This window comes from Cryptotermes secundus, unplaced genomic scaffold (genome assembly GCF_002891405.2).
Source record: "Cryptotermes secundus unplaced genomic scaffold, Csec_1.0 scaffold594, whole genome shotgun sequence".
Classification (NCBI taxonomy): domain Eukaryota; kingdom Metazoa; phylum Arthropoda; class Insecta; order Blattodea; family Kalotermitidae; genus Cryptotermes; species Cryptotermes secundus.
In genome coordinates, this window is record NW_019737090.1 from 711,530 (window position 1) to 736,380 (window position 24,851).

At 41.7% G+C, this 24,851-nt stretch overlaps 1 protein-coding gene across 3 annotated transcripts in view; it reads right to left on the reverse strand.

Annotated features, from left to right (window-relative positions):
• Positions 1-2,273: 2,273 nt before the first annotated feature.
• LOC111870121 (protein halfway) overlaps positions 2,274-24,851 on the reverse strand; it is an 82,231-nt gene continuing 59,653 nt past the window's right edge. The window contains exons 2-9 of one of the 3 annotated variants that reach the window (XM_023862145.2): positions 18,694-18,913; positions 13,431-13,778; positions 12,898-13,070; positions 11,271-11,453; positions 9,658-9,816; positions 7,440-7,547; positions 5,645-5,716; positions 2,274-4,820 (exon numbers count right to left, since the gene is read on the reverse strand). In XM_023862145.2, the coding sequence (XP_023717913.1) occupies positions 4,611-4,820; positions 5,645-5,716; positions 7,440-7,547; positions 9,658-9,816; positions 11,271-11,453; positions 12,898-13,070; positions 13,431-13,778; positions 18,694-18,913 (1,473 nt within the window). In that variant the 3' untranslated portion in view covers positions 2,274-4,610. Of the gene's footprint in view, positions 4,841-5,644; positions 5,717-7,439; positions 7,548-9,657; positions 9,817-11,270; positions 11,454-12,897; positions 13,071-13,430; positions 13,779-18,693; positions 18,914-24,851 lie in introns of all 3 variants that reach the window. The other 2 variants (XM_023862147.2, XM_023862146.2) reach the window with 2 other exon arrangements.

The window sequence follows — 24,851 nt, forward strand, 5'->3', positions numbered from 1 at the left end:
ACCAGGACATTTTCCGAGAGAAGATAGCTAGGAATCCTGTTTACGGATTTACGTTTAAGCTGTTTAAGGGTATTTTTACCGGGGGCATGCGGTAGCGTAGTTGGTTGAGGCACTGCTACATGCCGGAAGGTCGCCGGTTCGAGTCCCGATGAGGTCATTGAATTTTTCAATTGACCTAATCCTTCCAACCGCACTATGGCCCTGGGATCCTCTCAGCCTCTAACAGAAATGAGTACCAGGAATATTCTTTGGGGTAAAAGGCGGCCGGCGCGTAAGGCTGACAACCTTACCGCCATCTGTGAGCCGACTGTCTAGAAAATGTGGGAACCTCAACATCTCACAAGCCTATGGGCCTCCACGGCCTGTTACAGGGATACCTTTACTTACTTTTTTAATGGTATTTTTACTGATCGCTCTAGAGCAAGAGTTTCACAAACACGTGGTCCGTGGACCACCAGGGGACTGTAAAAGAATTTCAAGTGGTCCGCCTCCATCTTCAAAGTCAGGGTATTTTATGTATGCACAAATAAACATGTCATTTGCACGGCAAACTTACCTTGTTTGAAAATCATGGGGGTCCTACTGTTGACTCACTTTCACTCTCACTCCATTCAGAGTTATTAAAATATTTCATTTAATATTCAGGTGGTATGCCAATGAAAATCTACGCGGTAAGTTGTACGTGGCCCAAAGAAGTTTGGGAACCCCTGCTCTAGAATATTCATAATAGAATAACAGCTTTTTAGGAACACTTTTAATGTGTCTGTTATTAATATTTGGTATATTTCTTTTTTTCAATTTATATTTTTGACAAGGTCAAGTTTTCATAAATTATAGTTTACAATTTTAATAAAATACATGGGAGTGTGGGTCTTTATGTTTAGTGGGAGGGAGGTGTTAAGAGTGTGTTACTACGGGGTGTGCGCACCGAGAACTGATGCTATGATAGATCTGGAATGACCCAAACATGTAGCATGACAGTCATCATTTAATAAATCAATTGGTATATTGATAAAATTGCCCAAATCAGTTATTTATCGAACTATAACCTCCTAATTATTGCTGTGTCCGAGGTTCCAGTATACACATTGATATATATATATATATATACACACACACACACACACACACACACACACCAGGATGCCAAACACAAAACTTATGATATACATTTGGGTAGGTTTGGCCTCTGTGCCCCATTATAATGATCTGCTGAAGCATGGAATGTAAACATCAGATGCTACTTAAGTTGAGGAACGTGTTTTCAAACATTTAGTACGAAATCCCCCCGCATGTACAGATGTCATGATGCTTGCTTACCAACAGAATAGGATTTTCTGCTTGGAAACTTCTAGCCCACTGCTCAGACAGTTAGTCCTTCAGAAAAGTAAAAAATAATTTTGTATTGAACATGCAAGAAAGAAAGACATAAATGATGGGAAATAAAAGAGGAATAGAGACAGAACTGAAGGTCATGAAGAATGAAGAGTAAATTGCATGCAAGATGGTGAGAGAATGAGTATGAGACATAATATCCTTATTAAAATCTTAGAACTTTAATTTCAGACATATTTCAGTGCTGTAATTACTACATTAACAGGGAAATGTTGTTTAATAGATTTGTTAACAAAAGACTTCGACTGTATGCTGCTACTCCTTTACTTTTGTAACAGAAGTTCTGTGGCAGTTACAAGTGAATCACAGAATCACAAATAATGCATTTGAAAAACAAGTATACTCCAAGAGTAAATCACTTAAATTCTTGTTTGATAATATAGAAACATTTTTCCCACATGGAGTGTGGCCACAATGACTCTCCTATTCTTCTTGATTGACAGCGGATGCATACTAAAATTTGATGAATGTATGATTCTTTTTGGAGATGTGAAAAAAATAAAATTGAAAATCAGTTCTTGAATTCATAGTATTTACCTCAGCTTAGCTCTTATTAGTTTGTCTGAAATGTGAATGTCTAAAATATGCGTGCACGAAATTTCCGTTTATTATAAATTGCACCTAAACTTCGCTTATTTTCATATTACTGTAGATGCATAATCATCAAATGTTAACTCACTGAAATCCTCTCAGGCAATCAGCTGCATTCACACTTTTTGGCTTAACCGTGATATTGATGGTCACTTTCTAATATTTTAATGTGTTAATTTATTCAGTGTGAAAGCTTGAGCTCTTGGACAGACTTAAATACCTGCACCTTTTGCATTGCTAGAACGCATTTTCTCTCTGAGAGTGAAACTGTAACTGATAACCACAAGTTTAAAATTCATAAATAACAAAATTTATTTTTCAGTAACTTCTTTAACATAAAATATCTGATTTTTATTTTTCTATGTCAGACATTCTGTAATAACAAAGGTATGTAACACATTACTAAGTAAGTGAAAGCATAAAACATACTTCATGACTGTATCTGCAATATAGATCACATTTATCAATTTAATCATAAATTAAAGCCAGAACGCCAAAAAGAATAAAGTAGTATAGAATATAGTTCTTCACAATCAAATCTTTCTTTTTAACATGTGGACTACATAAGTCAGCTAAATTATGTAATATAATCAGTGTACTTTTTCAGCTCAGTTTGGATTGGCTGACACATCTTCACTCTAAAGTAATTTTTATGAATATTTAACAAATAATGTAAAGAAAATATATATACATTAAACCCCTGTTCAAATTCTAACCAAGCAACTGCCACTTGTCGGCAAAGTTAGTGCAGTACCATAAAAAGAATAATCACATTTTCAGTTAATCTTCTTTTATATGTGATTTTATATAATTCATAAAATTATAAAATTTATATAATTCATAAAAGCTGCATGAAACATGCCTGATAATTTAAAAGTGATGAAGAAATGAGGAACGCTACTGGCCAATAATGACTAACAGAACTGTAAACATGGCCAGTAAGTACAATGTTAACATACTGCAGTAACATAAGCAGCTGATGCTATAATAGACTCGTTAAATATAACCTTTTCATTATTAGCAAACATATCTCACTCAGCTTTCTGTTAGGCCAGTGGTTCTCAACTTTCTCCGCTTCATGCTGGTCACACACGTCCCACCCACAAAGAAAGAAAGGAACATAATAGTCACTTGAGCATTCACTTGGAGATTACAGCAAAATTATTATAAATATGTTCAAACTAGGAATCAACTCTAATTAAGGATAGTGACCTTTAGCATTAACATACACCTTGAAAGATAAAATATTGTTCTTGATAAATAGAGGAACACATTTCTTTCAAAGATAAAACAAAAACCTTTTTCGATAAATTAAGGAACATATATAACTGCTCATGTCTTCTGTTTCCAACACAAAATCCAATAATCTCCTTCATAGAACTTCAATTTTAACCCTAAACTAATGTGCAGGATCACGATTTTCCATCTATGAGATGCAATGTCACATGTTACCCATGTTAAATAAAATTCCATTCTGTCTATGGAAAATGGTATCCAAATTACTACAGTAAGTAATACAAAAAGCATATCACAAGGCATAACAGCCAACATTGCAAAATAAGCCACTTAATGGTCAAGACACCCAATATTCTGCATTCTACCCTGCGTAATGTAACTCATATAGCATTCATATCACCATTTTAAATTGTAAAAATACTTATTTTCAACAAGTCACTTATAAATTGGACATTTAATCACATCTGATTTATAAAAAAATCACACCTGTATACTTTTTTAAAATATATACATACTTATACATATTATATGTTTCAAATAACTTATTTGAAAACAAGACAGAGAGTGTCATGACTGATTTATCATAGACTCTTCAATCTTGATACCTCAGATGGCAAACTAATGATAGTAAGACATTCAGACATCATTTCAGTCTTCTCCAATACAAGAATTTAAACATCACTTATGGCTTCTCCATAGGCAAGATTGATTTCTCCTACACATGGCAGACATCTCTTGCATTTGATATTAGGCAAGAATTGAGATATTCCCGTATGAAGAACTCCACCACTTATGCCCACCCTTACACACGAATTCAAACATCACTTACATCTGCTTGTATGCTGTAGTTCACATACCACTTCTGAATTCTTCTAAGCAAGAATCCAAACATCTCTTATATCTCTTATCCAAGATTTCAGACACCACATCTATCCTCTCCTATGCAGTAATCATAATGTCACTTCCGACAGCTCCTGTTTAAGAATTCACACAACACTTCTATCTCTCTCTCATTTATGCAAGAATTCATATATCACTAATATATGCTCCTATGAACAGTTTCTAACAGCTGAAACGAGCTCTCTCCAGTTATATTTATTAGAAGTTATCAGGTACTTCCTTCCATATTTGCTTCTACACCTTACCGCACAAGAACGAATAATGAGATCTGTGTCACCACTTCAGCATTTCGTTTTAACCAACTTTGTAATCACCTTCAAAAATATTCCATTGCTCACTCACACATATGTCCATATCTGCATATCACCAGAAAAATAAAAAAACCACACCTGAGATCTACAGCATCATTTTTATGGAATCTGCTGTAACCTAACTGGTACACAGATCACATAACATAATTGGAATAAAATATTAACACGTGATATTGTTCAAGTTTCAAACACCCAGTCACAAGGCATCTTAGGCATCTTGGAGGCAGGCCAAGGCAGGTAGCCTGCAGTACGGAATACCCAGTAGTCATAAGAAACTTTGCTGACAAGGAGCAGCAGTAATACAACCTCACTTGCAATGATGTAGTTGATATAGTCCGTCCACACACGAGGATATGTGCAAACCTTATTCTGATCCAAATCCATCACCTGCACACAACAGTAAATCATTATATAAAAATTAAAGATTTTGATCAAGTCATGACTACTCCCTTCCAATTTCTTTAAAATTCATCAATCATATAACCATATGATGGTTTATAATTTAGAAACTGATAACCTATCCTTTTCCCAGTTAGGTAGGTAAGCTAAGCTAGGTAAAGCTGTCCTTGTACGAGGCCATGGAGGCCCATAGGGTTGTGAGACGTTAACGCTACCACATTTTCTAGGCAATCGGCTCATAGATGGCAGTGAGGTTGTCAGCCTTAAGTGCTGGCTGTCCTTTATCTCTGTTAGAGGCTGAATCGACCCCAGGGCCATAGTGCAGCTGGAAGGATTAGGTCAGTTGAAAAAAATCCACCTCATAGGGACTTGATCCCGTGACCTTCCAGCTTGTAGCATAGTGCCTCAACCAACTATGATACTGCGTGCCCCCCCTTCCTGAGTTATATATTTCTGAAACATTTGCATACTGACAGTTGTCTATCAATCTTGTACAGAGAACATACAAATAAACGGCTGTCTTTCAATCTGACATTTAAAGGTCTTGGTTGCTTATATTTGGGGAGTGGAGTCAGATACACTAAATTCAAGCTGGTATGGTATATGGGATGATATGCATCACTTTCTTCAAAATAAACATTATTTAACATATGCACCCAATTTTCTGGTACATTATAGGAAGCATGCTCAACATTTGCAAAAATACATGGGAATTTTGGCAGAAAAAAAAAACAAATAAAATTCAGGTGGTGAGAAATGGTTAAATGCTATTATTAGTAATGAATATTATAAGTAAATATGAATACACCCACCTTATCGTTGAAATTTTCACACTGGATTTCATTGTGGTCTTCAATATGTTTTCGATTCTTCAAAAGCCACATCTGAAGAAAATAACAACGTTATATAGAAATTATATTTGACAGGTACTAACTGGACACTATTATTGACAGATGAATCAATAATACACAAACTATATCACATTCCTCACGGGTGTAACTGTGCTACAAGAATTAATCAGATGTGGTCATATTCATAAATGACTGTAGATAAATAAACAGTTTTCAGATAGTTAGACATGAGTTAGAATTCAGAAGGCTGCAAATAAAAAATTTCTTTGTAAATAAATATCTAGTTTTTTTTAGGAAAAAGGTAGGCTTCTACCATAAATTTTAATATTAATTTATTGATGTTACTAGGGCTTGGTTTCCAGTTAAAGAAAGTGAAATATATAATTACAAATGTGACACTAAGCAAGTTATCACCATATGCATCTTGTCTTACATTTAGAAAGCCAACACTTAGAAAACACCATAACACCTAAATCTTAATCCTTTCTGAAACCGACCCCCAAATACAGTCATGTCTATTTAGCGTGACCACTGGGGCCTATCCTGAGTACACTCACTTCCACTTTGTTTCTCTTTTATCTTCNTCAGGAAACACCATAACACCTAAATCTTAATCCTTTCTGAAACTGACGGCCAAATACAGGCATGTCTACTTAGCGTGACCACTGGGCCCTATCCTGAGTACACTCACTTCCACTTTGTTTCTCTTTTATCTTCAAACCAGTGCTGAGTACACTCTTGTTATATATTCTTTAAGCTTTTGAATGTTTGCGCCTGTTTAAAGAATATAAGTGGAAGCAGTAAACATTTTTAAAGACAAAATCAAGAGAATAAAGAAAAATAGCGGCTTAGGTGTAGTTAAAAGAATCTGGTCTTGGGGTAATGTCAGTGCTTGAAAAGTTTGGAGGTGAAAGGGTTAACTGCTTAACTCCTAGTTATTTTTTAAATATCCTGACACGATACCATATCATATCATATTGACACAATTATCACTCTTCTCTTGATCTTTAATTGACTGACGTCAACTCTTTCTACAAGGGACCCAACTGAGTAGATGCCTATTCACCTTTTCACCTAAGGAGAGAAACTGATTCAGTTTTCAAACTTTTGTTTACTTTGTGGAATATTATGTAGATGATTGACTAAGCACAGAAACACAGCAGTTCCAAGGATAACAGTTGTAGTTGTTGTTGTTGTTGTTGTTATTGGAGGGGGTGCGTTTCCCCATGCACCGCGACCAGTTTGATCTATTGTGCGTCCCCCTATGATCTTCTACCAGCCTCTATACCCTACCGGTACTGGTGCTTACCATCAGTCCCTACTCAGCCAGTGAGGTTGGCCTCTACTGGCTCAGAGGTGTCTCGATGCTTCCCCCATCTACCAGAGGCGTTAGAGACTACTGTTGGGTGGGAAATGTCCTTAGTTTAGCGCAGTTGCCTCCTTTTGAGACATGAGGTTGTTTTACGTGCCGTAAAGCTATGACATGGGACCCACGGCTTAAAGTCCCTCCCGGAGGACTTGTTCCCTGAATTTTTCCGTCCTTAAAAATTCCACGACCTCTGCCGGGTTTGAACCCGCCTACCTTGAGTCATGAGGTGGGAATGAAGAATAACAGTAACAATTGTTAGAATTATCATTACACTGTCCTCAAAAGTCTTTTCAAGTAGAATACATACAGAATCTTCACAAGCTCAAAACACACAAATATGATGATTGAAGATACCACTTCATTGGTTCATACAATGTTGAGACTCACCCTGACGTGCTGAGCAGTATTACAGTCACACATAACTTTGTTTCCAGCCAGTTTCACTTTCTTGTTATTATCAAATTCAAAGGCATTATTGTATATATAAGTTTCTATCTGTGAAAAGAATAATATTTTCAGTTATAGTATAAGACAGCGTACTGTCCGAGCTCTAATTTGCAAGTGTTGTTATTATTGTGCTGCTAGACGGAAGCTGCAGGTACCTCTGAAATGCTGATTTACAGAACTGTAATCCTAAGTAATGCATGATGTTTGTGGTTTGTACAGTTATGAATGTCAAGATTACAGTATTCGGGAAGCCATGCTATATTGCTCGGTATATATACACTTCACACATACACCAATGTTTCAAGGGAGCATGCTCTATGAAGTGGTCTTTCTACCAAACTACACAGTACAGTATCCCAGAGGACCATAAAAGTAAATAAAGGATATTTAAATTAGCGTGTACAGAGTTTCTCCCCCCCCCCAAACTTGACGCGTTCACAGCCCTGTGCTTCACAGGGACTGGAGCACCGCTTACTGTGGAGTGTATGCAAATATTTCTGATGAATCAGCATGCCTCAAACATCTGGAATGAAGGGAAGTGCTTACCTTTGTTCACAGATCACAGGAGGTGTTGAAAAAGCTGACCCTCTACACATAGACATCTTTCGCAATTAAATGTTTCGTTAAAAACACACGTATGACAATCCTTCTTGCACTTACACCACACCAGACACTAACTTTCATTGGATGGCTTCAGCAACTGTGTTGTCGTTCTTGCACTAGACTTTGGCACTCCAGTCTTTTGAGCTAGACGTTTCAGTGATTTTCTAGGTGTATATTTATGTCCGGTCCCTATGTCATCTAACTTCTCCTCAGTAAGCACTTGGCGCTTATGTTTTTAGAGTCCTGTTGTTCTAAGTCTGTTCACAAAACTATGAATTATTTGTCCGCTGGGAACTCTTTCATCACAAAATTTATGTCAATATTTTCGCCTACAGTTTCCAGCAGATCTATATTTTATGTAGGTGTTGTACAGAAATACACATTGCTCTAAAATAGTGAACCATGTGGTACCACACTGCTGACTAACTCTTAACTGGGAACAAATGGCTCATGGCTCTGATAACTGCTGCCTACTATGGAAAAATCATAAACACACTCCCATGCATGAACATAATACCATGTAGATGTCTACAACTTCATTATTTTCCTTCATTCCAAAAGTTATCAGCAATCGGGAATGCTAAGTCATCGGCAAAACTCGCATGCTTCCTGCAGCATGCATCACACCAGTCACCATGAAGCACAGAGCCGTGAACTCGTCAACCCGATTAAAATTATCTCTGTATATGTGAATCTATATGTTAAGTGGTCAAGTACTGAGTACAACTGATATACAGATTGATAAGTAATCATTACCAACTTCAAATATATTGTCATGTGAATGAGTTATTATAGGTGGGGCTTTGGACTGGATATTGGATTTACTGACCACTTATGCACACAACTCTGAACTAGAAGTACAGCCATTGCTAATCTCCACACTTTACAAATCACCACAGCGCCCTCTAAGTCTTTTACAACCTGCTGTGCCTTCACTAGTAGTTGCCTGGTAACAGCTTATAACAATGGCTAGTCCTCTGCCTCTGGACTCTTAGCCTTCTCCAAATGGTGGCTTCCTTTTAAAAGACTCTCCCATACAGAACTCACTTGGTTGCCCCAACTGTCTTCCTTATAACTCCTCGGCATGGCCTGCATAGACAGTGCTGTTCATTTGCATATCTGTTGCAACCAGAACGTGTTTACCGAGCCGTTCCCTAGCATCGGCCGTGTATTCTTGCTTATTAAGGATCAGATGGCTAGGAACGGATGTCGTTCTGTTGTCTGTTTCGCACCATTGCCTAGAAACGAATGTTGTTTCAGAGCCGTTCACTAGCAATGTCTGTTTCTCTGGCTGCACAGCTCTTCCTTGTTACACTAATTATGAACAATCCCACTGATGACATCAATAGCTTATTGTCCATTTTATGTTTTGTGAAAATCTGCCAAATGGTTGAAAAGTCATCAGGGCTGGGGAAAGGCAAACACATCAAGATGACAGTATCATAACACTATTTTTCTTTCATAAAATAAGGGAAGTAGTCTGCCAAACACAATCAAGAACTGTGTAATTATCATAACAGTGCAATATAAGAACTTGACAGAACTTGAATCTCACCTCAGTCAACTTGTTTGCTCTAATATCAAGGACCTGAAAGTTCTTAATAAAATTAGAGGCTTCAATTTCATGCAGTGACACGATCTGGTTATTTTCTGCATGTAGTTCTCGAAGTTCTTGGTAGTTCGGATCAGTTCTGATTCGCTTCAGGTTCGTAATCTGAAACATGTGAAGAATATAAATATTTTTACAGTCATCTTCAAGAAAGTTACATCTGAAATATTTTATTTATCTAAGAATATGTGTCCCAGGCAGACTACTGGACACATTTGGCTTTCAAAGTATTAAAAACATAAAAATGGAAAACCATTCCAGTATGGTAAACTGAACATGATATAACAAAGAGGGCAAATATGTATTTCAAATTTAGCTATACATATTTTACAAATGCAATATTTGTAATTTTGTATGTATCACACTGCCTTCAAACTTATTCGTTTTGGATCCACATATTCTAGAACAACATTTTTTATCTTTAATATATGTTTTTTATTTTTACTTTGTTCATTTAGCAACATTTTCAATAGCTCGGACTATACAGCATCCGATGACTGGATGATTAATGAATAATGAATTAGAAAAGATACAGGCTGAACGGTGGTGGCCCAATTTGAGGCAATATGCCTGGAGGGATTGAGGTAGAAGTTCAGAATACTCAGTCAGGAAGACCGGTCTTATAGCCCAGACTAAGTCATCTTCTAATTGTACGTGGCAATGCATATGCTCTGTAACTGGTACACACCAAGCATTGCTTTATATTCATGAAGTTCCCATTCTGAATTTCAGATGTTCTGAGGTTCTTCATGGGTTTCCTCATTTTCTACCAGAAATGCCGTGATAGTATGTCCTCTGTCAGTCTAATTGATCTTTAATGGTGCATTCATTTATCATGAATGTCTCCTTCCACATTGTACATTGTTCAGTTTCAACCCTTCAAAGGACAGGTTTATTTTTATAAGCTGCAATGGCAAGCTGTGGGTTAGAGGCTCTGAGAAGGCTGATGTAGCATTCTCAAAATTTAGGAATGTGATTAAGGTTTCTTCTTCAGTGTACATATAACTGAACAGAGAAACAATAAAAGTGATTTGGTGGGTCTGGTGTGGTCTAGCGATCAGAATTCCTGGCTACAGATCCACAGGTCTGGGTTCGATTCCTGATGCTACCAGATTTTCTGAGAAGTACTGGGTCTGGAATGGGGTTCGCTCAGCCTCATGAGGATAACTGAGGAGCTGTGTCAAGGAAATAGCGGCTCCGGTCTAGAAAACCGAAATTAATGGCCGTGGGGATTTGTTGCGCTGACCACATGACACCCTCTATCTGCTAAAGTTGGCACTAACTTCACCGACAAGCAGTAGTCGCTCTGTCAGTATAGTTCGCCTGCAGACTAAAACCACGGGAGTTCTGTGTTTTTGTTGATGGTTCATTCAGTGAGAGCCATATGGCCTTGTTATAACCTTGAAAGCCTCTAAATATGTAGATTAAGTCTGACTTGTACTGTGTATGGGTAAAGTAAACCAAGAAACAAATAAGAGTACATGATACATCATCATTCAACCACCTGTACATTAATCAGGATGTCTATTGTAATCAAGTATTTGCTGACATATACTCACTTTGTTGTTGGTGATGTTGAGAACAATGGTGTGGGGTGGGATATCGGGAAGGGATGTAAGGTTTTTCCCTGAACAGTTGACGCTGATAGTCAGAGAGTCACGGTTCTGATACACAGATGTGTACAAATAGCGGTATGGTAAACATGTACATGGAGTATTAGTCTTCTTGCAGTCTTCTTCCACCTGTAAACACAGAAAGCAGTTATGTATATCGCTCATAAATTAAGAGAGAAACAGCTGGATGAAAGTTCTGACTTCAACAAAATAAAATCTTAAATTAATTTCTGATTTTGAAAGTTTCCTGTAACCTTTCAGATTATAAAACTTGAAATTTTCTCACATTTTTACAGATTCAGCAGTAGTTGTACTTGGTCCATCACCTAGTACATAATAGTCACTGTCTTCAACATATGATTCCAAACCGATAAGAATTTCATTTTAGCAACATAAACCTAATATCCCTTGCACTGCCTACAGCAAGCCAGTTGAGATGGATGTCTTTGTTTTATTTATTTCATAACACTGAAATCTCCAGAACACAGAATTCTGTATTAGTCTTACAATTAAATCAAATGTACGAGCATATCTAAAAAAGTAAGGAACCGTATTATAGGTGCACACACTTACTAGCCAAAGTGAAGTACTTGCTCTATTTTTTTTTCCTTGGCACTACAGCCCCAGTGGGCCTAGGCCTACCTCCATGAACTTCACCGTTCACTTCGGTTTCTCTAGATCTTACACATTCGGTAGGACTCCTTGGGCGGGTGATCAGCTCGTCGCAAGGCCTCTACCTGTACACAAACACAGAGAAACGCACACAAACATCCATGCCCTGAGTGGGATTTGAACCCATGATCCCAGCTTCCGAGCGAGCGAGACAGTGCATGCCTTAGACCGCTCGGCTACCGTGACCAGCACTTGCTCTATTTAGCATACATTATTTAACACAAAGATATACAAGCATAACAGGTTCACTGATTATCCACAAATTTGAGACTTCTCAAAACCATGAAACCCTATGTGCAATTTGAAGTTCTCAAAATGGTGACAATGACAGTTACTGCCTTGTGGAGTGCGATGTCACATTCTTTGGTAGCTAGGTACCACTGTTCCTGAAGATCCTGCTATCTCTGTATTCCGGGCAGATGAGTAAGTGAAGTGTGCAAAAGAGTAGTATGGATATGGGGGCAGGACTGATGTTATGATTGAATGTACAGGAATCAGGGAATTAGGGTCACACTTGAGTTACTTTGTGTGGAAGACAGGTATCAAGGGAAGGAATAAAGAAGCGTAGAAGAGAGGAACATGGATAAGAGAGAAGAGATAAAATAGAAATAAAATTATATAAAAATAAAAATACAAAACATGAAATAAATAGAAATAATAGAAAGGGCTGTGCAATGAGTGTGGTACATTTTGTACTGAACTTAGGAAAACCATAAAAACCTAATTCACAGCGATAGGTATCCACCCAGGTTTCAAACCAGGTGTCTCAGGAAGATAAGTCTTACAGCACTGCCACTATGCCTATCTGTTCGGAACACATAATGCCACAGAAATACAAAGGGCTGACCAAATTGTTCAGTATGTTGTAACTGGAACTGATAAATTCTAATAACGTTTTTACCTGTTCAACTTCTCCAATATGCTTAAAGAGAATCGTCTCCTGAAATTTGAACCAGTACTCATCTCTCTGGACCATGCACATAGTTCGATTGAGGTTCATTATGTGAAGGTTCCATGTATCACGCACACCAGACTTGAGCTGTGTTATGTTGGAACACCAAAGGTGCGTGTTATCTGCAAATAAAACATGGAAAATATAATATTATTAGCAGAAACTGAAAAACAACATTTTAGAAAACTAGGCACATGCTGAATAATACATAACAGTATGTGAAGAATGAGTTTTAAGCATTACATGATGTAAGATAACATTAGAACATAAGGTTTAGGTTACCACATTCTCAATTAAAAAATAGAGCATGTGACAGTTTTGCGTGGGAGGCAGATATTAACACTCTGGTTATAAAACTTTACATTCAGGTAATAATATGATTTTTGTTTTCTGATTTTTCAAGGACAGGGTTCATAGAATGTTTTAGTTTGGGAACCCCAGTACTAAGTTTATCATTCTGCTTCATCACAAAGTGTACTTACTCGATATGTCGAGCCAAAAGTGTGAGTCAGAACTGTTGCTACTGTTTTCTGTAAGCTCAAATGAGAAGTTTGTCATGTTATTGTTTGATAGGTCTAGCTGTATGAGGCTTGGGAGTTCCCGTGCAATGCCACTGTCAACTTCTATGATGTGGTTGCTAGACAGATTGAGACACTTGAGGTTTGTGAGGTTCGTGAAGTTGGTGTGGTTCAGCCGCGTGACTCTCGTTACCCGTCCATCAGTGAATGCCAGAGACTCCAGGTTTGACAACCAGAACAGGTTCATGTTTAGCTCATCCACTGTGACACCCATGATATGCAGTCTTGTTAGATTCTTGTTCTGCTGTAGTACTGCAAATAACAGCAGAAGAAGACAAATAGTGACATAAGTTTTGGGGCTTTCACAGAGGTTGTTATACAGACTGCAGTCTTCTGGGTTGTGAGTGTGTTTAGGTGTTGCTAGGCTCTGTGATTCTAAACAAGGAGGTTGCACGCATCCCCGAAATTCTGGTGTCCTCCCATAAGACTACATGATGTTACAACCCAGAAGTCCACTGTCTCAATATGTATCATTGATTTGTATTCACAACAGAAAATAGTGCAGTGTGCTCCACACTTGAATTATTGAATCATCCAGGACAATAGCACAGACAGTACATTAAATTAGGACACAGAGGATTCCTTCCATATCCTTTGTAATTATTTAATTCAGTGCGCTGCAGTCATTTGAAGAAATGTTGTCTGAGTTACAGACACCATCATAAAAAAATTGATGACTACAACCGAAATGTTTATGAATGTATGTACTAGGCATCTCACTATCATCAGTTAAACCATCTCAACAATTTATCAGTTGCTGAGGTTCTAGTTTAGAACTTGATACTGAAGGTCAACATAAAATTGCAAATACTAATACAGGGCTTAGCCGGTCACGGTAGCCCAGCGGTCTAAGGCATGTACTGTCTTCGCTCGCTTGGAAACCGGGATCGTGGGTTCGAATCCCACTTAGGGCATGGATGTTTAGTTTGTGTGTGTGCGTTTTTCTGTGTTTGTGTACAGGTAGAGGCCTTGCGATGAGCTGATCACTCGCCCAAGGAGTCCTACTGCATGTGTAAGATCTAGAAAAACCGAAGTGAACGGAGTTCATGGAGGTAGGCCTAGGCCCACTGGGGCTGTAGTGCCAAGGGGGAAAAAAATACAGGGCTTAGGATCTTGTATTTCAGATAATTAATTACAGAGGCCAAGGTCATAACTACGACAAAACAAATACAACTCAGAATCTTTGACTATTTCTAAATCCACTGGTCTTCCAGCCATGTAAGGATCCTTGGAATGTAAATGAATGAATGAAAAGCTGAGTGGTGTAGAGAACAGGACAGGAAACATACAGGTGCCTCTGCTTCATTAAGCACCACGCCATAAAGACGTTTGGAGTAGCACAGGCATAGCTCCATGTATTCTTAACTCTGGCATTAGAAGGAGATACGAGCTTTGTGCCCCGACTGTTTTATCCCCTGGGAATGAATGCCAGTACCCACGACTGAGTGGTTACCAGTGCCGTTTTAGACGCTGGGGAAAACTATAAATATCTTGCCCCTGGCGGGAATGGAACCCAGATTCTTCTTTTGTCATGTCCGTGGATTTTTAACTATGGCCACTTCTGGCCTATTGTACCAGCTCCAGATGGTAGGTGAGGGTGATTGTGGAGCAATTGGTGGAATAAAGATTGGCAGGGGAAACCGAAGTACTCGGAGAAAACCTGCCCCAGCGCCACTCTGTCCACCACAAATCCCACTTGACCAGACCCGGGATCGAACCCAGGCCGCCGCGATGTGAAGCCGGGGACTAACCGCTTGATCTATGGCGCGGCCCCATGTCCGTGGCTTAGTCACTATGGTGACTGAGCTATCCTGGTTCACTGACCATCCGAACTTGTATCTAATAGCTTCGTCAGTCGCTGTGTGCCAGCACTCTTCTGTATAATTTCAGCTCTCACTACTAGGTGGCACCATCTGACGACGAAGTATCAAACTATGATCTACGAACGGTGGCCGATCCGTATTCAGCCGGTAACAGAGATCGTTGCCGTTGCCATTGCCATTCATACCAACCGCTGCCCTTGTACTTAACATTACATGACAAAGATGCATGACGGAATGGTGGAATAGCTCCATAATTAGATGGTGGTGAGTGGTAAGTTTCACGCCCCGGCCACTTTTAACTGCAAAAACCCACTCAGTTGGCCCCGAAAGCCGGTCTGGACGTTATGCAAAAGAGAAAAATCTCTTTCTCCCTGCCGGCAATCGAACACCGATTTCTCGGTCGTCTAGTCGGCAGCCTAGTCGATATGCCGACTGAGGTATCCCTGCTCTTTTCGCACCAGCTGTATACGTAATGCACATGGGAGTGGAGCAGGACCGGTGTAAACACAAATGCCCCCCCAGGAAACGAGAAATCCAGCCACCCCTTACTTAAAGCACACATTAAAATTGTAACACTCCGTCACAATAACATGAAACGACTGTGACGAAAACGGCCATCGGTGACGTAACTGTTAAACGTTTTTATTCGCGTTGTTACGGGACCGCCTCTGTGGTCTATTGGTCAGAGTTCCTGGCTACAGATCCAGAGGCACTCTACCAGATTTTCTGAGAAGTAGTGGGTCTGGAACGGGGTCCACTCAGCCTCGTGAGGATAATTGAGGAGCTACCTGAATGGAAAATTAGCGGCTCCGGTCTAGAAAACCGAAATTAACGGCCGTGGGGATTCGTTGCGCTGACCACGCGACGCTCTCTATCTGCTAAAAGTTGGCTCTAACTTCGCCGGCAAGCCGCGGTCGCTCGGTCGGTACAATTCGCTTGCAGACTAAAGCCACGGAGTTTTTTTTGCATATAACGTGTTTCGGTTGCTAACAGTTAATATCACGACTTGAACAATTAATTGTTAATTTAAATTAATTAATTTTCTGTTCTCCACGTCGTCCAGACCGGCTCTGGGGTCCATCCAACCTCCTATCGAATGGGTACTCTTTCCCCGGGTGTAAAGCGGCAGGGGCGTGAAGCTGGCCACTCACCTCCAGCTAGGGCCGAGATCAAGAAAATATTGATTCGCTCCCCCCCTACGCCTTCATGGGGTAGTGCTTAACTTTACCTTACAGAGTGGACCTTCCATCTACAGAAGATCTTTTTCGGCATAGATGGACACTGTAATACTGACTCAAGCAAACTTCCCACTCTCACGGGACTCGGACCTGAGAATGACTGCGCTGGCAAGGGCCAGCAGCATATATAGAAGACAGACCCGTCCTCTCGTCAGAGAGGGCGCCCCACAAAAGCAAGACCGTAAATGTCAAACAGTAATATATATCTGGTCATTGGCCCCAGCTGGGGCTTGACACCAAGACTTACTGACTGACTGACCGACCGTCAGTCGCAATGTGACTTCAACTTCGACTTCGGGTATGAGTTAGGACGAAAAGAGAAGTCTCAAATCTGAGACAGTAAAATATGGTCACAAGTCCCAAGGGACTCGGACTCGAGAAAGACTGCGCTGGCAAGGGCCAGCAGCATATACAAAAGATTCCTGGCTGACTGACTGACTGTCAGTCGCAATATGACTTTGACTCTGGATGTGAGTTGTTGAGAGCACAAGAACGAGAATGGAGCATGTCCTAGTGAATTGCGAAGATCAGTGATAGCGCTATGATTGATTGTAATTGTGAAGAAGCATTCAGTAAACCCAATCATCAAATCTAAAACCCACTGTTATCAGTCACGCTAACCCTTCATAAGTGACAGTAGAGAAGGATATAAGGATCGATTTTCACGTGATGCAACGGTCTCGTCTCTTTCCGCGGTCATGAAACTTGGCAGCTGAGTCAATACACATTTCAGAATATCCTCAGGAATGTTTACAAATGTCAACACTTTTCCCGAGACAAGAAGAATGTCGGATGAGAGAGGAATAACCCTGGCTAGCGGGCTGGAATTACACTAATAATTCAGCAGCTAGCCTGAACTGACAATACCATTAAAGAGAACCAGAGAGTGCACACACAGAAGTCAACAGTGCATTACTACAGAACGTGGGTATCAAATTTTGTCTGTTGTCCTAAGGGTAGAGACCGCCTCTATGGTCTAGTGGTCAGAATTCCTAGCTACAGATCCAGAGGTCCCGGATTGTATTCCCGGCACTACCAGATTTTCTGAGAAGTAGTGGGTCTGGAACGGGGTTCACCCAGCCTCGTGAGGATAACTGAGGAGCTACTTGAATAGAAAAGTAGCGGTTCCAGTATAGAAAATCGAGATTAACGGCCGTGGAGATCCGTTGCGCTAACCAAGCGACACCCTCTACCAGCAAAAGTTGGCACTAACTTCGCGGACAAGCGGCGGTCGCTCGGTAGATATAGTTCGCCTGCGGACTAAAGCTACGGATTTAGTTCAGTTAATTAGCCCTAAGGGCGGAACATATGGAACATTGCGCTGATGAGAACATCTGAACATCACAGAAATGTAGTTGGAAGGAGAATGCAACTGCATAACTGCATTCCTTATAAAACATTACGTAATGAAGTCAATCAGGATACGATAGGCGGGACCTGTGGCACGCATGGGAGAGTGAGAAATGTGTACACCATATTCATAAGAAAACCTGAACCACTGGGACCTGAGTATAGATCGGAGGAGAATATTAGGGCAGTCGCGAACAGACGGTACAGACCAGAGACGGATTCTCGTCGTCACGGTAATGAAGAACCTTCGAACCATAAACGATGGGATATAAGTAAAACCGCTGAACGACTGTAAGATAAAGGTATCCCTGTAACAGGCCGTGAAGACCCACAGGGTTGTGAGACGTCGAGGTTCTCACATTTTTCCCTAGACAATCGGATCAAAGATGGCGGAGAGGTTGTCAGCCTTACGCGCCGGACACCCTTTACCCCCTAGGAAGATTCCTGGTGAATCGACGTCAGGGCCATAGTGCAGCTGGAAGGATTAAGTCAACTGAAAAATCCAATGACCTCGTGGGGAATCGAATTCGCGACCTTCCGGCGTGCAGCATAGTGCCGAGAACCAACTACACTACCGCGGTCTGTACTCCATGGAGTTAGTTACCTCACGATGTTCCTGGAGTAGCTAAAGAAACGTATGATAAGACTTATCCGAACTCAGGGTCGAATTTCGACTGTGAGTCAGGCGTGCCACACACTGTATTGCATTGTTGTTTCGGTTGATTGTGTGTCTGATAGAAGTGAGACTGCACTTACTCGCTATTCTCTCTTTGAATTCAAACTGCTTGAGATGGCAGCACACGGCAGTATCTTGTAAATCATTTAAATATTTGCATCCATCCGCGTTGCAAGCTGAGAGTGGTTGGTGGAAACACTTGAAAGGCGGTGCAGGCTGTTCTGTAGCGTTGTTAGTATGCGTGCCGACCACAAGTACTGCCATCTGTAGGAAGACCGCCGCAGAACATAATTGCCGCATCTGTAACGAAGGAATAAACAAACCACTTACATTCCCTTTCTGTTAAATTAACAACAACAAAAAAAGTATATAATTCTGCAGAGCTTCCAACTGACACACTTAATATGATTAAACCAGATGATTAGTGACGCCAGATATAGAGTACACATGGCGAAAATGAGGTGTTGGTAGGAAGATAACATTAATGTAGATATTAGGCAAATGTGTGGGCACGCGGTAGTGTAGTAGGTTGAGACACTGTGCTACAAGCCGGAAGATCGTGGGTTCGGCTCCCGACGAGGCCAATGGGATTTTCAATTCTTTCCAGCCGCACTGTGGCCCCGGGGTCCACTCAGCTTTTAATAGAAATGAATACCAGGAATCTTCCTGGGGGGTAAAGAGCGGCCGGCACGTAAGGCTGACAACCTTATCGCTATCTGTGAGCCGATTGTATAGAAAATGTGGGAGCCTCGACGTCTCACAGACCTATGCGTCTCCACGGCATCTTACAATTTTACCTCTTTTTTTTTAACATATTGGAAAGTTGAATTATCAAATCTGGTGTCACATTTGGCCTGTTTCGGTATTTTGTTGTTGTTGTTGTTGTTGTTGTTGTTGTTGTTGCGTAATTAGAGAATCCAGTTTCGCACAAGTGTGTGTGCTGGCGAACGCTATCAACTGAAGAACTGCACGTCTTCATGGAACTTCCTCCTCTGAGGCAAGAAGACAGTTTAGTTTATTAATTTCTTCATTTCAACGTGACATTTATAATATAAAGAAGCTTGAAAACGAAAATCGTTCCAAGTGAAGTTTATATTAATTAAGTTGTCGTTTTTATATTATAACATAATTTTCTTGCTGACAGCCTCTGTAGTCTAGTGGTCACAGGTCCCGGGTTCGATTCCCGGCGCTACAAGATTTTCTGAGAAGTAGTGGGTCTGAAACGGGCCCACTCAGCATTGTGAGGTTAACTGATGAGCTGCTTCAAGGAAATAGCGGCTCCGGTCTAGAAAACCGAGATTAACTGCCGTGGGCATCCGTTGCGCTGACCGCGTGACACCCTCTATCCGCAAGAGTTTACACTAACTTTGCGGACAAGCGGCGGTCGCTCGGTCGGTATAGTTCGCTTGCGGACTAAAACCACGGAGTTTTCCAGTTTAACAGATCTTTCTTGCAGAATTCTTATGCTCACTTCGCTGAACAACGGGGTTTCTATTTTGGAAGACACTGCTGTAACGGATTCAACAGAGTAGGTGTCTCCCCGCCTTTTGACCTGAGGACGGCTGCTGAGCCACTTTCCGAAACGTGCTCTGTTCGGTATATCAGTCCGACGCTCATGAAGCGCCTTATCTCTCATGGAAGACCTTGACCTTGAGGCGCGCTCCGCCAATGCCAGCCTCTCTGCAGTTGCTGGCTACTAATTACAAGTCCAGCTCATCCGTCACAGCTGAGATCTTCGTTTTGCCTTTCTTGCAGACACGACAGCTGCTTTCTTTTCCGATATGTTTTGAAAACAGATTATTTTTATGCAGCCTTTGTCATGACCTATTAAACTCGACACGGGTGCCTGGATAAGTCGGTATGGGAGAACGGCGTCCAGACCGGCTCTGGGGACCCCCCACCCTCCTATTCAATAGCCACCGGGGGATAAAGCGGTTGGGGAAAGAAGCTAACCAATTACCGCAAAGAATACATGGATCTGTACATCCATTCCCCCATACGTCTTCATGGCGTAGTGCTTAAGCACAGAGACAATTTTACCTTAATATAATTGTAGATATTTTCACAAACATCTTTAGAATTAGCATTTAGAACTCTGTGGTCTAGTGGTCAGAGTTCGTGGTTACAGATCCAGAGGCCCCGGGCTCGATTCCCGGCGCTACCGTGAGGATAACTGAAGAGCTACTTGAATGGAAAAGTAGCGGCTCCGGTCTAGAAAACCGAAATTAAAGGCCGTGGAGATTCGTTGCGCTGATCACGAGACACCCTCTATCCGCTAAAGTTGGCACTAACTTCGCCGACAAGCGGCGGCCGCTCGGTCGGTATAGTTCGCTTGCGGAGTAAAGCCACGGAGTTTTTCATCTTCACATTATTGTTAAGGGCCCGAAAATAAAGCTACCTCTTTCTGCTACAGTACGTTGGAGTTGAGGTATTGCGTCATTTTTCTTAACTTTCGGCACTACATGCAAGTGAACGGTCAGTTTCACGCTCCGACCTCTCTACCCTCGGCGAGAAAGGGGAAATTTCCGATAGTCAAAGAAAAGGAGGCTGGGGCCGACGGTAAGGACGCGGTGGCCAGAGAAAGAACTCTGCCCCATGCCGGGGCTCGAGCCCAGATTCTCCGAAGCCCGTGCACGTAGCCTGGTCACTCTAGCGACCGAAGTACTTGTTCTGTTATCGTGTTATGTTAAGAGCTTGCTTGTGACCTGATGTTTACTGCATGAAGCAAAGTAATTTGATCTCATGCTGTTTCTTGCTTGTCAGTCAATTTCCCGTGCGATGGCTGCACGTGGAGGGGGGGGGGGGCGCAGCTCCAAGGAAACGAAACCGCCCGTCGGTTCTGCCATTCCCTTATTAATAATCCTAGCACAGTGGATATGCCCCGAGCAGGACTATATACCAGCTTATTTCGTTAGCCACTTAAACAGGTTATAAAATGCCAAAGAATGACCTCGGAAAGCATTTCCTGTCATCTATTGTATGGGGAAAAACTAACTAAACTGACTAACTCAAGAATTTCCCAACATTTTATGCAACCCGGAAGTCCATTACTGTATTCACAAGAGCATCCAATTTTCCCTACCCTACGTCAGATTAATCTAGTCTATAACACCCCTTCCTACTACCCTCCTATCTACTCCTAAGTCTTCCTACATATATCTTTCCTTCTGGCTTTCCCACCAATATCTTATCTGTTGTGCTTCTCCCCACGCGTGCTACATGCCCTGCCAAACTCAACCTCCTTAACTTGATCATTCTAATTATACTTGGCGAAGAGTTAAACACGTCATAAAATGTCACGGATAAATTCGGAAAACATCTTATGGTCTCTTGTATGCGCAAAGTTATCTTTTTCTTTAGTTTCTTGGGGTGAGGTGAGACTGAGTCCACTTAGTACGTCGGCCACTAACTGGCCTATTGTACTAGCCCCGGGTGATTGATGATGAGTGTGGAGCAGTCGGTGGAATGAGAATTGGTACGGGAAACCGAAGTACTTGGAGGAAACCTGCCCTAGCGCCACTTTGACCACCACAAATCCAACGTGACCTGACATGGGCTCGAACTTGGGCCTCCGCGGTGGGAAGCCGGCGATTAACCTCTTGAGCTATGGCACGGCCCATCTGTTTTTTTTTATTGCTAGTGGGGTGGGACTAAGTCCCTTGTACTGCGGCCACTTCTGGCCTATTGTACCAGCCCCAGATGATAGGTGAGGGTGATTGTGGAGCAATTGGTGGAATGAAGATTGGCAGGGGAAACATGCCAGTGCCACTTTGTCCACCACAAATCCCACTTGACCAGACCCGGGGTCGAACCCGGGCCGCCGCGATGGAAAGCCAGCGACTAACCGCTTGAGCTATAACTTGCATGGAGGGGAGCCCGTCTTGGGAAGCCACCACTCACTCAGCTACTCACGAATGTATCCGTTTTTAATAAAGCGTTACGCTGTGAAGACGAATGGGGGAACGGAGGTGTAGCTCCAAGCATTCTTAACCTCCGCACTGGTTACAGATGAGAAGTACATTCGATAGGAAACTGGGTAGATTCCAGAGCAGGTCTGGACTTGGTCGTGACGAGCAAGTCCTTTGCCCCCGTCAGGAATCAAACCCCTGTCATCAAACTCACAGCCTAGTTAATATATTGACTGAGTTACCCGAGTATGTTATCCTGTACTGATTAAAAAAACAGTTCCGGTCTAGAAAACCGAGATTAACGGCCGTGGGGATTCGTTGCGCTGACCACGCGACACCCTCTATCCGCTAAAGTTGGCACTAACTTCGCCGACAAGCGGCGGTCGCTCGGTCGGTATAGTTCGCTTGTGGACTAAAGGCCACGGAGGAAAGGAATACTGAAAACGGCGTTAACGTCAGCACTGGTTGGAAGAGTGGTCAGCCTCACGCTCAGATAGTTTTGCCCCTGAAGCAATTCTCTGCACCCGTCGAAAGAACTTGGGTTGGTGTAATTTTAAAGAGGAGAATCCCTGTCCCTACCGGATATTGAACTGGGCGAGTTCATCCATGGGCGCCGGCAGACAAATAGGAGGAAGTCAGGAATATGCCCCCTCCTCCTGGGTTTACAAATATTGAAAAGAAGAGGGAAAATACTCCGTGGCCTGTATCCCGCAAGCCAACTTCAGCGGATAGAGGGTGTAGAGTGGTCCCCACGGCCGTTAATTTCGGTTTTGTAGACCGGAGCCGCTATTTCTTTGAAATAACTCGTCCATTACCCTCACGAGGCTGAGTGGACCCCGTTCAAGACCCAGTACTTAGAGAGGAAAAATAACAAATATTAATACTAAGAATGTATTTTTAAAGAGAGATTATTTTATCATGGATACTCTGGCTCGATGAATTAAATTGTTCTCACACGATTTGAAAGGAAGTTTGTAAGGAAATTTTCATTCTGGATCCCCCATCCCATAAAAATTCCTGTCTGCGCGCGCGCGTCTGTCCCTTAGTTGTCGACAGCATTTTACAAATTACGTTATTGATTGTTGGGCATTCAGAAGGTAGACCTGTAACACTGTATTGCTCTGAGTGACATGAACATAATACAGAGTTTAATGAAAACTGGTCACGCGATTTAATATTTATTACTGGGATGAAGACATAATGACGCAGACAGGTATGATACCATCAGTTTCCCTTCCTTCGCCAAACTGTTGCTAAAAAAAGCAGAACGAATTTAGCCCATCCCACAAGTGACGGTCTGAAGGCCCTATACAGACACCGCTGCCTATCTGTCTGTGTAAATACAGACGCGATAAGGGAGCCAAACAGATGAACAGGCTGCAAATAGAGTTAAGGAAGAAGGAACTGATGCTTTGGACTCATGCTGCTGTAAGGAAAGACCAACAGAGGATTCAGTTTGTGTCTTGCATTTGAGGTCCTCACGGCAGCGAGAGATCTTCTTGGCCGAAGAGGAAGCAAAGGAAGAAATCAGCAGCAGCAGCAGAGAGCGTCGGTTCACTTTTCAACGTACTACATGGCGGTGAATGCCAGAAGATACACTCTTCAAGCCTGAGACTGAAGATGCAGGATATGAGGTTCCCACAGCGGTTGTTATGAAGAGTTCTATCTTCTGGGATATAGCGCCGTGTAGGATCTGAGGTTCTCACAGCGGTGGTTATGAAGAGTTCTATCTTCTGGGATATACCGCCGTGTAGTCCGGTAGAAGTCAACTGATGTTTCGGAGGAGCATTTCGCTTCACATATTCATAGGAGAAGGGGGCACGCGGTAGCGTAGTTGGTTGAGGCACTATGCCACAAGCCGGAAGGTCGCGGGTTAGATTCCCGATGAGGTCGCTGGTTTTTTCAATTTACCTAATCCTTCCAACCGCAATATGGCCCCGAGGTCGACTCAGCCTCTAAGAGAAATGAGTACCAGGAATATTCCTGGGGGGTAAAGTGCGGCCGACGCGTGAGGCTGACAAATTCGCCGCCATCTGTGAGTAGAACATGTGGGGACCTCGACGTCTCACAATCCTGCGGGCCTCCACGGCCTGTTACAGGGATAGCTTCATTTTTTTTACAGGCATATGAGTAAGAACTGAACATATGAAGTTCAAACACATTTATTTAACTTGAATGTTACCAAGCCAAAAATCAGCTGATAAAAATTTGTTAGTCTCCATATTTTTGTACGATCTTGGAGTCATGTTAATGTCAACACTTTATTCAAGTGCGTGAAATCAATTGAGAAATTTCATAAAACATTTCATAAGCACTTTTCATAACGGAAT